This window comes from Galeopterus variegatus, unplaced genomic scaffold (genome assembly GCF_000696425.1).
Source record: "Galeopterus variegatus unplaced genomic scaffold, G_variegatus-3.0.2 Scaffold7510, whole genome shotgun sequence".
Classification (NCBI taxonomy): Eukaryota; Metazoa; Chordata; class Mammalia; order Dermoptera; family Cynocephalidae; genus Galeopterus; species Galeopterus variegatus.
The window spans coordinates 26,916-40,226 of NW_007733621.1; the positions used below are offsets into that span (position 1 = coordinate 26,916).

The 13,311-nt window shown below is 33.5% G+C and overlaps 1 protein-coding gene across 1 annotated transcript in view; it reads right to left on the reverse strand.

Moving 5' to 3' along the window:
- Window positions 1–3,909: 3,909 nt before the first annotated feature.
- Window positions 3,910–13,311, reverse strand: part of LOC103607528 (A disintegrin and metalloproteinase with thrombospondin motifs 20-like) — a gene marked incomplete at its 5' end in the record, with an annotated part of 75,563 nt that continues 66,161 nt past the window's right edge. Inside the window, 3 exon segments of the mRNA XM_008592024.1 lie at window positions 3,910–4,101; window positions 6,671–6,775; window positions 12,065–12,156. Of these exon segments, the coding sequence (XP_008590246.1) occupies window positions 4,012–4,101; window positions 6,671–6,775; window positions 12,065–12,156 (287 nt within the window).

Genomic DNA, 13,311 nt, shown 5'->3' on the forward strand with positions numbered 1-13,311 from the left:
TTTTTTTTTTCTGTTCTTTGCTTCAGAAACTGATTCTGGTTAATTCAAGACAAAATAAATTATTAAAGCATATCCAGTTGAAGCCAGGAATAAAGGCCAAAGTCACTGCAATAGTTGGCGCATTGCAGATTTACTGAGGTTGCAGCTGTGCGTGAGCTCCCTCAGCCTGCTCTGCTCTGCTCATGTGTGGCACTGCCACGAGAGCTCCTGCTGCTGTCTCTGCACTCCGGACGTAGCTGTCATGCATGCACCCTCTGTCACTGGTGTGGACTGCACTGCCTCGGCTTCTTGGAGTCACTAACTTCTGACTACAGTTAGAAAGGATGCTTATGACTTAAGCATATTCACAAACAGTAGCTCATTTAATTTCATAATTTTTATGTTAGGAGGCTAAGCAGGGCAATTTTTCTTCTATCCATTTTACAAGAGAGAATACTGAAGTTCAGATTGTGTGAGTGTTTTGCTGCAAGACCACACAGCTGGAAAATGGTAAAGCAAATAAAAACTTTTTCTTAACTATGAAACACTTGTTTTAAAGCTGTGAAAGGAACATATCTTTGCTTTGACATATGTAAATTGAAAAATTTTGCATAGAAAGAATAGATTGATGATCAACTCCCTCCCACAACTGTGTTTTTTACTCACAATAAATAGTAAATTGCTTTATTCATTTAACAAATAGTAAGTGCCAACTAATGCACCAGACACAAATCAGATGTGTAAACTTTCACAGCTGAAAAGTACCTTAGAAGTTATTTCAAATCCCCGATTTTACAGGTAAGGAAAAAACTTCAGGTGGTCAACTTATTTAATGTTACCCTATTCATTACTATTAGAGCCTGGAATAGAAGGCCCCTACCTCATTCCAAGTTTCCTCTGTTTTCAGAATAAAGATTCTTGAGAAAAATTTATTACATGGAAAACTACTTCTTTATTTCCTCCTGGAGATCAAGGAGGATTTCATATTGCTTAAGAATGTTTTCAGATTGAAGTTGTACAAAAGCATGCATGTATATATGTGTGATATAGATACGATATGGATAGAGTTATCAATATTAAATTGGTTTAAGGAAGACTCAAAGATGGTTTGCCTAACGCACTGCAAGCAGTTGTGTCTCAAGCTCTTCTGAAAAGTGCAGAAGAAATTTAGGTTAACACTTTTTCCTTATCCTACTAGGAATAGTTATAAGTGGCCAGCAGATGCCACTGTTGTCAGTTGTAAAGTTTTTCAAGTTTCAAATGTAGAAAATTTGTCATTACAGAAAAAATGAAGTAAATTGTAGCAAAAGTAATTTTAAAAACTGTGATGAAAGTACTGTGTAATAAGATTTTATTTACCTTTTAGCAAAATATTTAACACCTGACAACTAAAAGACATATATTTAATTATTTTTAAAAAATTAATAGGGAAATAGTGAGTCTTTTGGCGGGGGGGGCGGGGGGGTACTGGCTGGTGCAAAGAAAATGGTGAATCTTCTGTGTTTAAAAATAATAATTTTTAAAAATTAGAAGTTCATGCAATGACTAATGTGGACTGATAGCTATATTTATGAGACTGACGCGCTACCTACTGTGCTAACGAGGCACCTTGATAGCTGTATTTAATAACCAAGATATATTCTAGACTGCTGAGTGACATCAAGGAAGGGTAAAATAAAATAAGTCAATTCTGTTCCTTTTTGTTGTTATATGGCAACATAAAACGATTTTGTAGTTATCAAACCTGCACTCATTTGTGCATGAGTTGTTATTGAAAGATTTATTATTAATTATGTTGCTATTTTCTATTTCCATCAGAAAAAGAAACCTAATGGCTAAAAACTGTATGAAAGGGCCCCCATCCACTCTAGTAATCAGAAAATATAAATTCAAACAATGAAATACCCCATCAGATCAGGAAAAAAAAAAAAAAACAATAGCATCATTGAGGATGTAGATAAACTAAAATTTTTACACCCTGGCAGTGATAATTTAAATTGGTTTAACCAGTTTGAAGAGTACTTTGGCAGGTTCTAGGGAGGATGAAGATGGTGGCAATTTCTAGGGAAGATGAAGATGGATATATCACAAGAATCTGCTCCCTGTCTTGGGTAAAGATTGTAATTCCCCACCCATTTCCGTGTGTTCTGGACATCCTGCCCTGTGGGAGGAATGTATTTCCCTGCTCTATTGCCTAGGACTTGGTCATGTGATTTTGTTTGGCCAATTGAATCTAAATAGATACGAGCACTCCTTGTATGAACACATGCTTTTAGAGGCATTGCAAGTTTTTGTTAGTCTCCCTGCCCATATTTCCTCTGCCATGAGAAATGTGTACAGCAGACAAGTGCTGTTTCCATCCTAACTGCATCCTTACAATTTCTGACATGATTTTAGAATTATAGACCTTTGTGCTGAAGGAGTCTTTTTTCCATGTAATGAAAATGAAAACAAAGAGCTAATGCATCACACAAATATTTTTATTATTTAAAAGTTTATAAATTATAAGATTTTAATTATGAATAAAAACTATCTGAAAAATGTTACGCATTTTGTATTATTGTTTGGAACTGGCTTAAGGCACATCGTGCAAAATACTTCTTTTCCGATACAGAGATCCCCAAATGTTTATTTAACCACATTGGCACAAAACTACTTTAGTACCTTATATGGTACAATATATTCCTGATAAATGGGGGAAAAAAAACACTTTGTGGGCGTCAGCCCCGTGGCTCACTCGGGAGAGTGTGGCCCTGGTAGCACCGAGGCCGCGGGTTCGGATCCTATATAGGGATGGCCGGTGCGCTCACTGGCTGAGCGTGGTGCAGACAACACCGTGCCGAGGGTTGCAATCCCCTTACCAGTCACTACTGTTTACCAGCAAAAATCTATTAGAAGATTCTGGTAGCTCTTTGGGGGGTTTACAGAATAGGTTGCAATTAACAAATAAACAAAAACTACCTGTGTTTTAATACCACATTATTATATAATATACAATTAAATTGTTCACATAGAAAAAGCTCTTAATACCTGAGAATTTTTGTACTGGCTTTGAGAAATCTCTGACAAAAAATAACTTGAATATCTCTAGTAAAAGTTTTGCATATGTAAGCATAATTTTATGTTTACAAAATAGAATCATCAAAATTTTAAGAATTCTCACTTCTCTATTTGATTAATAAAATACAGTACACAACTTTGAGAAAATAGATTTTTAAAGAGTATATACACAAACAAGACTTATAAAGGCATAATACATTATAAACATTATAAAAACAATGTATTGCTCTTATAAATACAATCAAATTGGAGGTAGGTTTTAAAAATCGAATTCCAATATATCATATCTTCTGTATTAGACCCACAAAATTTCATATTTAGTATTTAACCAAAGCGTGGATTTTTAATACATAATTTGTACTACATTTTTAGTACTGTTTTTTCATTGAGGCACCATAATCCAAAATTAAAAATTAAAGGAAAAATAAAACAAGGTATCTAAATGGTATCAGTAGAAAGTAAAATAGCTATGTACTTTTTAAAAAGGTAAGTATTGATTTTCCATTCACCTGTCATTTGACAGATTCAATAATGTTTATAGTAGTTTTGAATAAGTTTATTTGCCTAATTTTTACTTGCTCCATTTTAACAAGTAGAATAAACATTTTATTGTATAATAGGACACCGAAGAGAGATTTGCATGTGTGTTATAGGAATACAATTGTGGTGCAGTCCAAGCTTTTAACAGCAACGTTGTCTTGGTATAATGCATTCAAACATTCTTGTATACTCTACCATAAATTATTGGTATTTATAAAAGATCCTGATTAGAGTCATGTATCTGATAAGTTTATTTTGAAGGCCTTGAAAAAATTAAAGTCATTTGAGTCCCTGATTAGCACCCTGAAAAAAATGCAGAGATATTTTGGACAGGGGAATTTTAGGAAGGGAGAAATAAAGAAATGAGCACCGGTTATTTTCATATTCCAGACAGTATCTCCACTTTGAGGCATACTTTCTACTTCTAAATGTTCATGTTACTTGAACTGGGAGACCAGTAGTCATGTGAGGAATACACTTTCCACAGAAACCTCCACACCTGCCGTAGACTTTGGTTCCATCCTGAAAATATGAAGAGGCAGAAATATAGGAGAATTTTATACAAGCTGGTTTCTGCAAGCACAAAGCAAAAAGGCAAATGTTTTGGATCATTTGATTGGAATCATTAGCTGAGTTCTCCTATAACAATTGCATCTGAGATCAAAGATCATACCATTTCAATATTAGTCCAAATTGGTGGTCATGGGAAAGTTAAAAGCAAATTAGATCACTTAATCATATTAGTGATTGATTACTATCAAACACTCTATAATTTAGACAATTCATCTCAATCCACATATTTTCTATAGAGGCATCTATTGGCTTCAGTAGGTTTATTAAAACCTCTCTCAATCTGCTGTCCAATATTTATTTAATTTTATGTAAGATCGTCTTAGACTGAATAAAAGACATTATACGAACTAGATCTTAAAGGTGTACAACTCATATTTTACCCCATTTATCTCAAACATCTCATGGAAGCATGAGATACACACCCTACAGAAAAGTATAGAAGATGATAAAATGGAGGAAAAATAAAAAACTGGGCTGAAAGCAGTAATTATGATTAGAGAAGGACTAAAAAGGGAGATTCTTTCCTAAGTAGAGCAGTTCACTGAGGAACAGATGGGCATAGGTGGAGGGAAGGGGTCGCCAGGACATAACAGATGTGCTCCCTCAACTGCCTTCTATCTTCAGGTCCAAAAGTCAAACGACTGAAGACATTTTGGTAAGATGAGACAAAAATAGGCCGAACTCCTATCATTTCTGGGGAATATAAGTTTTTTTTTTCTTTTTCTTTTTTAATCTAGGGAGGAAAGGAGGAAAGGAAACTTTGGATGCTTGGGACATTTTGAGATGGAAGCATGTTTTGAGACCAGGGGCTTTTGAAGTTGCCTTTTCTTTCAGACGCCCTTTTAACTCCAAAGAATCTGAGTACACAGAGAAGGGAAGGGTGGCAAAAACTTAGTTTTGTAAACTTCCCTAATTCCCAAACAGATTGTTGAAGTAAAAACTTGATCTTGATTAAATTTACTGGCAAATGAAAATATGTTTGTGTTTACATAAGTATATATGGGTTTCCCGAGTCTCAGTTTTATACCAGACATCAGATTTCAAGGAATACGGTCATGTGCAACATTTTTGCTTGAAGTAGAAGTTTTCAGTGAATTAAATAAATAATTAATCCTTGAAGTAGAAGTTACGTAGCAGCAAAACGAACGACTTTACTGAATATTCATATCTACTGGTGACCTTGGCCAGAATTCAGTCTTTATATTTAACCAAAAGATATCTAAAAGCTGGATATAACAGGTCAGAATAAATCATTGAGCTCTCTACATTTATACCTGCTCAGAATATACTTTAAGTAATTAACTTATTTCCATTCTTCTGCATAAAGGGAATAGACCTAAATATGCTAAATAAATATTTAAAAGTAAGTAACCATTCTTTCTGAAACCCTATTAGTTTGCCCATATGAGAGAAATAATAAAATTAAAATTATATAACTATTAATTAAAGAACAATTTCATAGTCTTCAGAAATAGAAAGTTTTAAAGGCTATGAATATCAGAATATTGAATTTTATTTACAAATAATGTTCATATAAATAGGAGTATAACAATTCACTTTTATCAAGAGAAAGAAAAGTCCCAAAACATTAGAGTGGGCAGGGGCTGTTGCTTGCGCTGAGTCATGCGCAATGCAGGTGAGAACACTTATAACCTGGATCCAGATTTACCATGGATAGAGCCATGCTATCAAAGAAACCATCGCTGTAAGCAACAGAAGACATTTCATACAGTGTACATGTTACTACACCATACCAGCAACAAAATTAAATGCATTCTGCTTTGGACAATACATGTACTATAGTTAAAATAACTATATTAGCAACTATAAAGATAGTTATGACTATAGAAAGGTACCTCAAAAAGTTCATGGAAAAAAATAGAATTAAAAGGTAACACAAATCTTTCCATGAGCTTTTTGAAGTATCGTCATATATAGACATACTACATAATAATCTATATTTATATAGATAAAATAACAATGTTATCTAGATAAGGATAGACAGTTAAATGAGTACGATATAGATAAATAATCCTAATTCCTGCAAAAACTTTGAAGGATAGTTGTAAAATGACAAATGGCTCCAACACCACCCACATCACTAAATCAAAGCAGTGAGATAAGTAAACCAAAAATGTAACCTTCACTTTGAAATATTAAGATCTACCAACCTTTAATAATTAAGGTGTGGTTTGAAACACTCTCTTTCTGAACTACCTGCATTTCAAGTTATTAGCCCCAAACTTGAGATAGACAAAATCTATATATCCTGGCGTTCGGTATTTCCTGTTCAGCTATCTGCCACTTGTATACAGACTTGCATGTATGTAAAACCAACATATGCACATTCATAAAAATGAACCCAATTCCATTTCATAAATTGATGTTGTACCCATTATATGCAAAAACTCCTTCATCACTAACTTCACATAACTTTACATTTAAGGTAGAGAGCCTTCAGTGCTAGTTCACAGCGCAGCAGTATTTCAAACAGGCTCTTTGGTCGAGCAGGACTTACGTGTGATCTGTGTATGATGACAGAGGCATAACTCCCCTGAGCAAGCCACTTGGCTGTGCTGGATATCTTCATTCCGGTTCCTGCCAAGTTAATGCTGAACTGTCCCTAGATTGTAAACAAAACAAAGCAAAAATAAATGGAGTCATAAAATATTTAAGAATGCTCTTGGCTGGAGAAATCATTGGAATTATATAAGGAAGGGCTCAAATTACTTTTCAAGGGTCTTCCTTTAAAAAACGAAAGGCTATTGATACGCCCTTACTGTAAAGAAAATGAACCGGTTAAGGATTTTAAAAATTGATCACAAATAAGTCTTCTCAATTAAACGACAACTGAATTAATATCACATAATTTTATTTGTACAGAAGTAATTCTGTCCAACCCTAGGACTCCATGACTTAAAAACTAGAGCTAATGGTCCTGTAGCAATAAGTGTTATGAATTAAGTGCAGCACTATAAACATTAAAAGAGTAGCATAATAAAAGTAAATACATAGACACACATATAAAATCCTTCAGCCTCCATGAAAATAAATGGGACAAACATGAGACATAGTAGTATTTTATGCTGGTAGATATTTGAATGAGAAGAACTAATTCTTAGGATATATTATATGATTTGATACTTAGTCAATCTGATACAGGTTTTACACTGGATACCTCCATCCCACATTCCGTCACAGATAGGCTTCTCACCAAATAAAATTCCTTAAAAATGGAAATGTATTTTGTGATGTAAGTTTCCTGTGACCATACACATACTGAATGCCCAGATTGGGACGTGCAGAGTTTTTGCAACCTAATATGGTCACTCCACTCTTCCATTTGCTCTCTACCTCTCTGGTCAACATGTCTTGGGAGCATTCAAATGCATACAAATTGAAAATGAAAGGAAAAGATCCAACTGACTACTGAGAGGCTTAGGTGGTCACAATCAGCTGGGTCTAGAAGTGCAAACACCCTTGGACTTCATACAAAAATTGATTGAAAATAAATCATGTCTCAATATAAAACATAAAACTATAAAAGTCTTTGAAGAAAACTTCAAAAAGGAAAAAATCTTTGTAACTTAGGGTTAGTCAAAGATTTCTTAGATATGACACTAAATGCACAATCTACAAAAGAAAAAATAATAAGTTTGACTTCATTAAAATTGAAAACTTTTGCTTTGTGAAATATACCTAAGAGAAATAAAAGACAAGTTTCAGACCATAAGATAATATTTTCAAATGCCATATCCAACAAAAGATTTGTATCTAGAATACATAAAGAACTCTCAAAACTCGAAAGTAATGAAACAACTCAGCTTTAAAAATGGGCAAAAGACCTGAACATACACTTCACCAAAGAGGATATACAGATTGCAAATAAACACATGAAAAATGCTTAACATCATTAGCATTTGGAGAAATGCAAATAAAACCCAAAACCAGATACCACTAAAGATGAGTAAACAAGCAAACATAAACTTGACAATATCAAGTGCTGACAAGGAAGCAAAGCAACTAGGACTTTAATCTTTGCTGGTGGAAATACAAAATTGTACAGCCTCTAAAATGGTATACCCTCCAAAACAGTTTGACAGTCTCTTATAAAGTTAAATATACACATTCCAAATGACCCTGCAATCTTACTCTTAGGGATATCCTGGAAGAAATGAAAACTTATGTTCATGCAAAAAGCTGTACACAAATGTGTATGTTCATAATCTCAAAAAACTGGAAACAACCCACTGTCCTCCAAAAGGTGAGTGGACAAACTGTAGAAAAACTGTAGGACATCCACACCAAAATGGAATACTTCTCAGCCATGAGAAAGAACAAACTATTGATACATGCAACAACATGGATAGATCTCAGAAGCATTGTGTTGAGTGAAAGAAGCAACTCTCATGGATTTATATACTATACAATTACATTCGTATGACATTTATATGACATTCCCCAAAAAGGCAAAACTATAGTAACAGAGAACAGGTCAGTGTTTGCCAGGAGTTAGGTGGGCAGAGGGGACTGACAGAGGAAGTTTTGGGGGATAAGAGAACTGTTCTGTATTCTGACTATGGTGATCGTAACATGAGTTGTACATATGGTAAAATTCATAGAACTGTATGCCAAAACAGATAATTTTATTGTATCTTATTTTAAAAAATAAAAATCTATTTAAAGAAAAAAATATCCATTGGCTTGTAAAACAGAATCCAACTACATGCTACATGTATGAGATATACCTAAAACAAAGTGATTCATAAAGGCTAAAAATAAAAGGATAATCAAAAAATATTCCAGGCAAATGGATATAAAAAGAGAGCAGGGTTAGCAATCCTAGAAAGAGACAAAGGAGAATTCAAGTTGCAAATCAAAGAAGTGCACAAAATCATAATTCACAATCAAGACTCACATAAATGTTATACATCAAATAACACAGCAACAACTTTTATGAAGCAAAAACTATAAGACATTCAAGAAGACACCTAAGAGATAGAATAGACACACCCTAATAATAGGAAAATTTAATATACCACTTTCTGTAACATAAGAGATCAAGTGGGTAAAAAAAGAAAGAAGTAATCTAAACAATATAATCAAAAGATAGATCTTATGGCCATATATTAAAACTCTATTTCTTGATAATAAAGAATACACATTCCAAATATTTAACAACTAACTCTGAACACTTAAAATGGATCCAGTGGCACAGGCTGAATGTGATTATTTCTCTTACTCTTGTGTAATCAAATATTAATTACAAACCAATTAAAAAGAAGCACATTGTTTTTTTTTGTTTTTTGTTTTTTTAATTTTTGTGGCTTTGCAAAAAATATGGAACATTCATCACACTCCTAACTTCATCTCATATTGCAATGTGCAAAGTTTATTTTTCCTAAAGAATGCCATATGTGTCTGTTCTCTTTTTAGCATGCATGTCCTGGGGTACCCTGTCATATGCAAACACAGAGGATGTGGTTTTGATGAATCCTAAAAAACAGAATAAGTTCTTTCTGTGACATCAAACATCTGGAGAGTATTCATGCAAATGGTATGTAACTTAACACAGAATCTGGTTTATATATTTGACAGAACATCTCCAAAAACACTGGGCAGTTTGTATTTTTGGTAATAGTAGCCTCAGGCAGATAGATACACCCTGAATATAGATGGGCATAGCTCTTTCTGACAGCATGTCTCTTTGACCAATAACATTTTGGAAATAGAGCTTGGCATTCCAGAAATGTCTGTAAAACCATGTGAAGGAGGCATCTCACCCTTATGGGCAGAGGAGCATTTTATTCCTGATTCTGCATAGGACTTTCTTAAGGATCTTGGACAGACTGTTAACATGGAGTGTCTGTTTCTCCAACTATAAACTGGGATTATCCAGTTTACAGCTACATAACTTTCTCAAGATCTTGCATGGAAAAAATAGGGTTACAGAGAAATTGGAGAAACGGAGTTAGAAAGAAATGGAAATAGCTATCTTATTTAAAAACCTTGTTGTGCAAATATCTCTTAATTCAGATTCCATGGTCATCAAGAAATGGTTTTTGTTTTTGTTTTTAATAATAATTAGCTTTCTCCTATGAGGAGAGTTCATTAATGACATAAAAAGAACTTTGATTCCACTTGACAATTATATGATTTACTTGCATATTAGTCTCCTGTGGATTTTGTTGATGTCTTATTATCCAGATCCTATTCAATTCAACATGCAATGACAAGGACCAAATTTCCAGAACTTGGTGACCATCTGAAAGTAATGATATCTAGGATAACTTGTATTAGCCAGACTGTTCACATCTCTGGGTTGCCTTGTCAATGTGTTTCTCTCTAATCAAATCAGATATATGACAGATGACATCATTGTGTATATAGAAAATCCTAAGAAATTTACTAGAAGACTATTACAACTAATAAGTGAGTTCATCAAGGTTGCAGGATACAGGATCAATCTACAAATATATAGGCAAAAATTGATGATTTATTTGGGCCCCAGATTTGGGATTCTCTTTACTGAGTACCTCTTCCTGTCAAAAGCCTTCTTTGTGTTAATTTGAAATCTGATGTCCTATTAATGCCTCCTAGAATAACATATGCAGCCTCCCTCCTCTTTCACGGTATCTCTTTAAATATTTAAAGATAGTTATCATAACCTCCCACTCTTTTCCTGGCTACTTTCTTCATTGTCCTTATGAGACATTATTTTAACCCTCCTTTTTTCCCTGGTGATCTCTTGCTACTCTGAGATGGATTAAAAATTATCTTTTGCTGACACAAATTTAAAAATAAGTATAATATTCCAGTGTCAAATACAAGTAAATCTTTCAATTTTGATATCGTGTTTTGGTACCTTATGATTATAGTAGGTTGTTTATAAATCACTTCATTCTCTAAATGAGTCACATTGAATTCATGGTGCTTGAATAAAACACCTAGGTCTTTTTCATACAACATTGTCAGGTTCTGTTTGAGTGTTTGGACCTAAGTTAAGATTTGTATATTTATTCCAGTTAATTTTTTTCTTCTTGTCAGTCTGTAGCTCTATTGCCTCTTTATCTTTTTTAAGTCATCCTAATATAGAACATGTTTTCTATTCCTAATATATGATGAAGATTATGAATGAGAAATTCCAGGAAAAGAGGGCTGTGGCAAACCAGTAACCCCTTCTCTTCAAAATAATATCAATATATTAATCACTACCTCTTGAATAGGAGCTTTGATTTATGGATTCAGTTAGCTATGAGTAAACCTAAAAATGCCATATTCATCTAGCTTACAATTCTGAATCTTAAAAAAATGGTATTTGCATGGACTGTATAAAATCCCTTGTTAAAAATGAGATAGTAAATTTTCTTTTAGGAAGCACATTCTATATTGGAAATCATGGAAATAACATAAAAGGGTGTGTGAAAACTCTAGAAATAAAGGATAAAAATAAGAATAATGTTTTTTATTCTTATGTACTCTATGTACATTTCACAGATAATAGAATACCGATTTGAGAATGTTCTAGACCCACACAGCTAATATAACTGATGTTAGCAGCAGGGTCTGAAAGTCACACATTCATGATCTGTTTCTTTACCTTTTAATGAATGTCCATTCATTTCCATGGGTCAAGTGAAAAGATTAAAAAATGATAAAGTGTCATGGAAGGAGAAATAGAATCTGAACAGTTTAAAATTCCTGTTATTATACCTTTCAAACAAACTCAAGATTGGCAAAAATGTTTTTCCTTCAAGGCTTATCTATACCCTCTGGAATAAAGTGCATATAGAAAGTTTTGCATTTCTATTTACTTATGTTTCTTGCAATATTCTGGTCAAGAAAACGAACAAAGAGAAATTATCGATTTTTTTAACAGTGATAGAAAAGTAGTCAAACAAATATAAAATACCTGTGGGCATCTGGCAGCACTATAACAATCTCCAGCTGTGGCAAATGGAACTCCTCTTCCAAATTTTGTTTGGGAAAAAAGAAGGTCAGTAGCTAGAAAGTAATAAATCACACTCTTTAGCATTGAGACAATAATGCAATCATAATTGCCAAACATACATTTTTCATATTATTTTCTTACATATATTTATATAATTTTTAAAATTTAAGCAAAAATGTTGTCACAATTATAGTACCTAGCATAGAACAGGCTATCAATGGATACATTTTCTTTAAATCAAAAATGTTCATCTCATAAACTGCTCTAAAAATGGCAGGTACATTTGTAATTAAAACAGAAGATTTAAAAACTGAATAAATGCCTTATTATATTTTATATCATATCAAATATCTAAAATAGATGAAGGGAAGTTAGGAGCAAAATCACTGAAAAAAGAGCATTTAAAGGTAAATTAGTACATGAGTGGCTATAAACAGCATGTATATATTAATTCACTCAGACAATTCAGAAACACTCAGCTAAAAAATGTGCTATATTTCTATTTTTTATATTATTGCATTATATTATTCTTTTTATTCTTTTCAATATTACTTTTACTAACATTATTAGCAAAATTTCCTGATTGGCAATAGTGCCAGATATTTTACATAATCAAAAGTAGAATCATTGGATCAAAAATAGGTTGGAAGGAACCATACAAGTCAGTTGCTCCAATCACTAATGCATTCTTGAATACCTTAAATAATATCCCAACTAAGTCATCTAGCCAGTAGCTGTCATCTCCACTGATGATGTTTCAAATCACTTCACTTTTCAAAAAGACTACAATATCACTGCATGCCCCATAATGACACCAGTCCTCTGCAGGCAATTCACAAGGGAAGCATTTCTGGAGATATCTATTATATCTCCAAGGACAGTTTTCAATACTAAGAGACCCTCCCTGGTGTGCCAGAGCCAGCTTTTACCAAATAATGACAGCCAATGGTGTGTATCTTTTCCTAACTCTGGATACACCAAGGTCATTTTGGTGGCCATGGTGGAAATATATCCACCATGGATACTGGCAAACACTACAAATCAGACTATTTTTTCTTGGATATCTGGTCACTAAACATTTATCTGCATGCCAATGCTTATTTATGGCACATATGGGTTAGGCTGGGACAGAGCAGAGACATAACTTTCAAAGCATCCTTTGCTACCCTCTCCTCCAAAAGCATGATGATCAGCCAACAGCCTCAGTT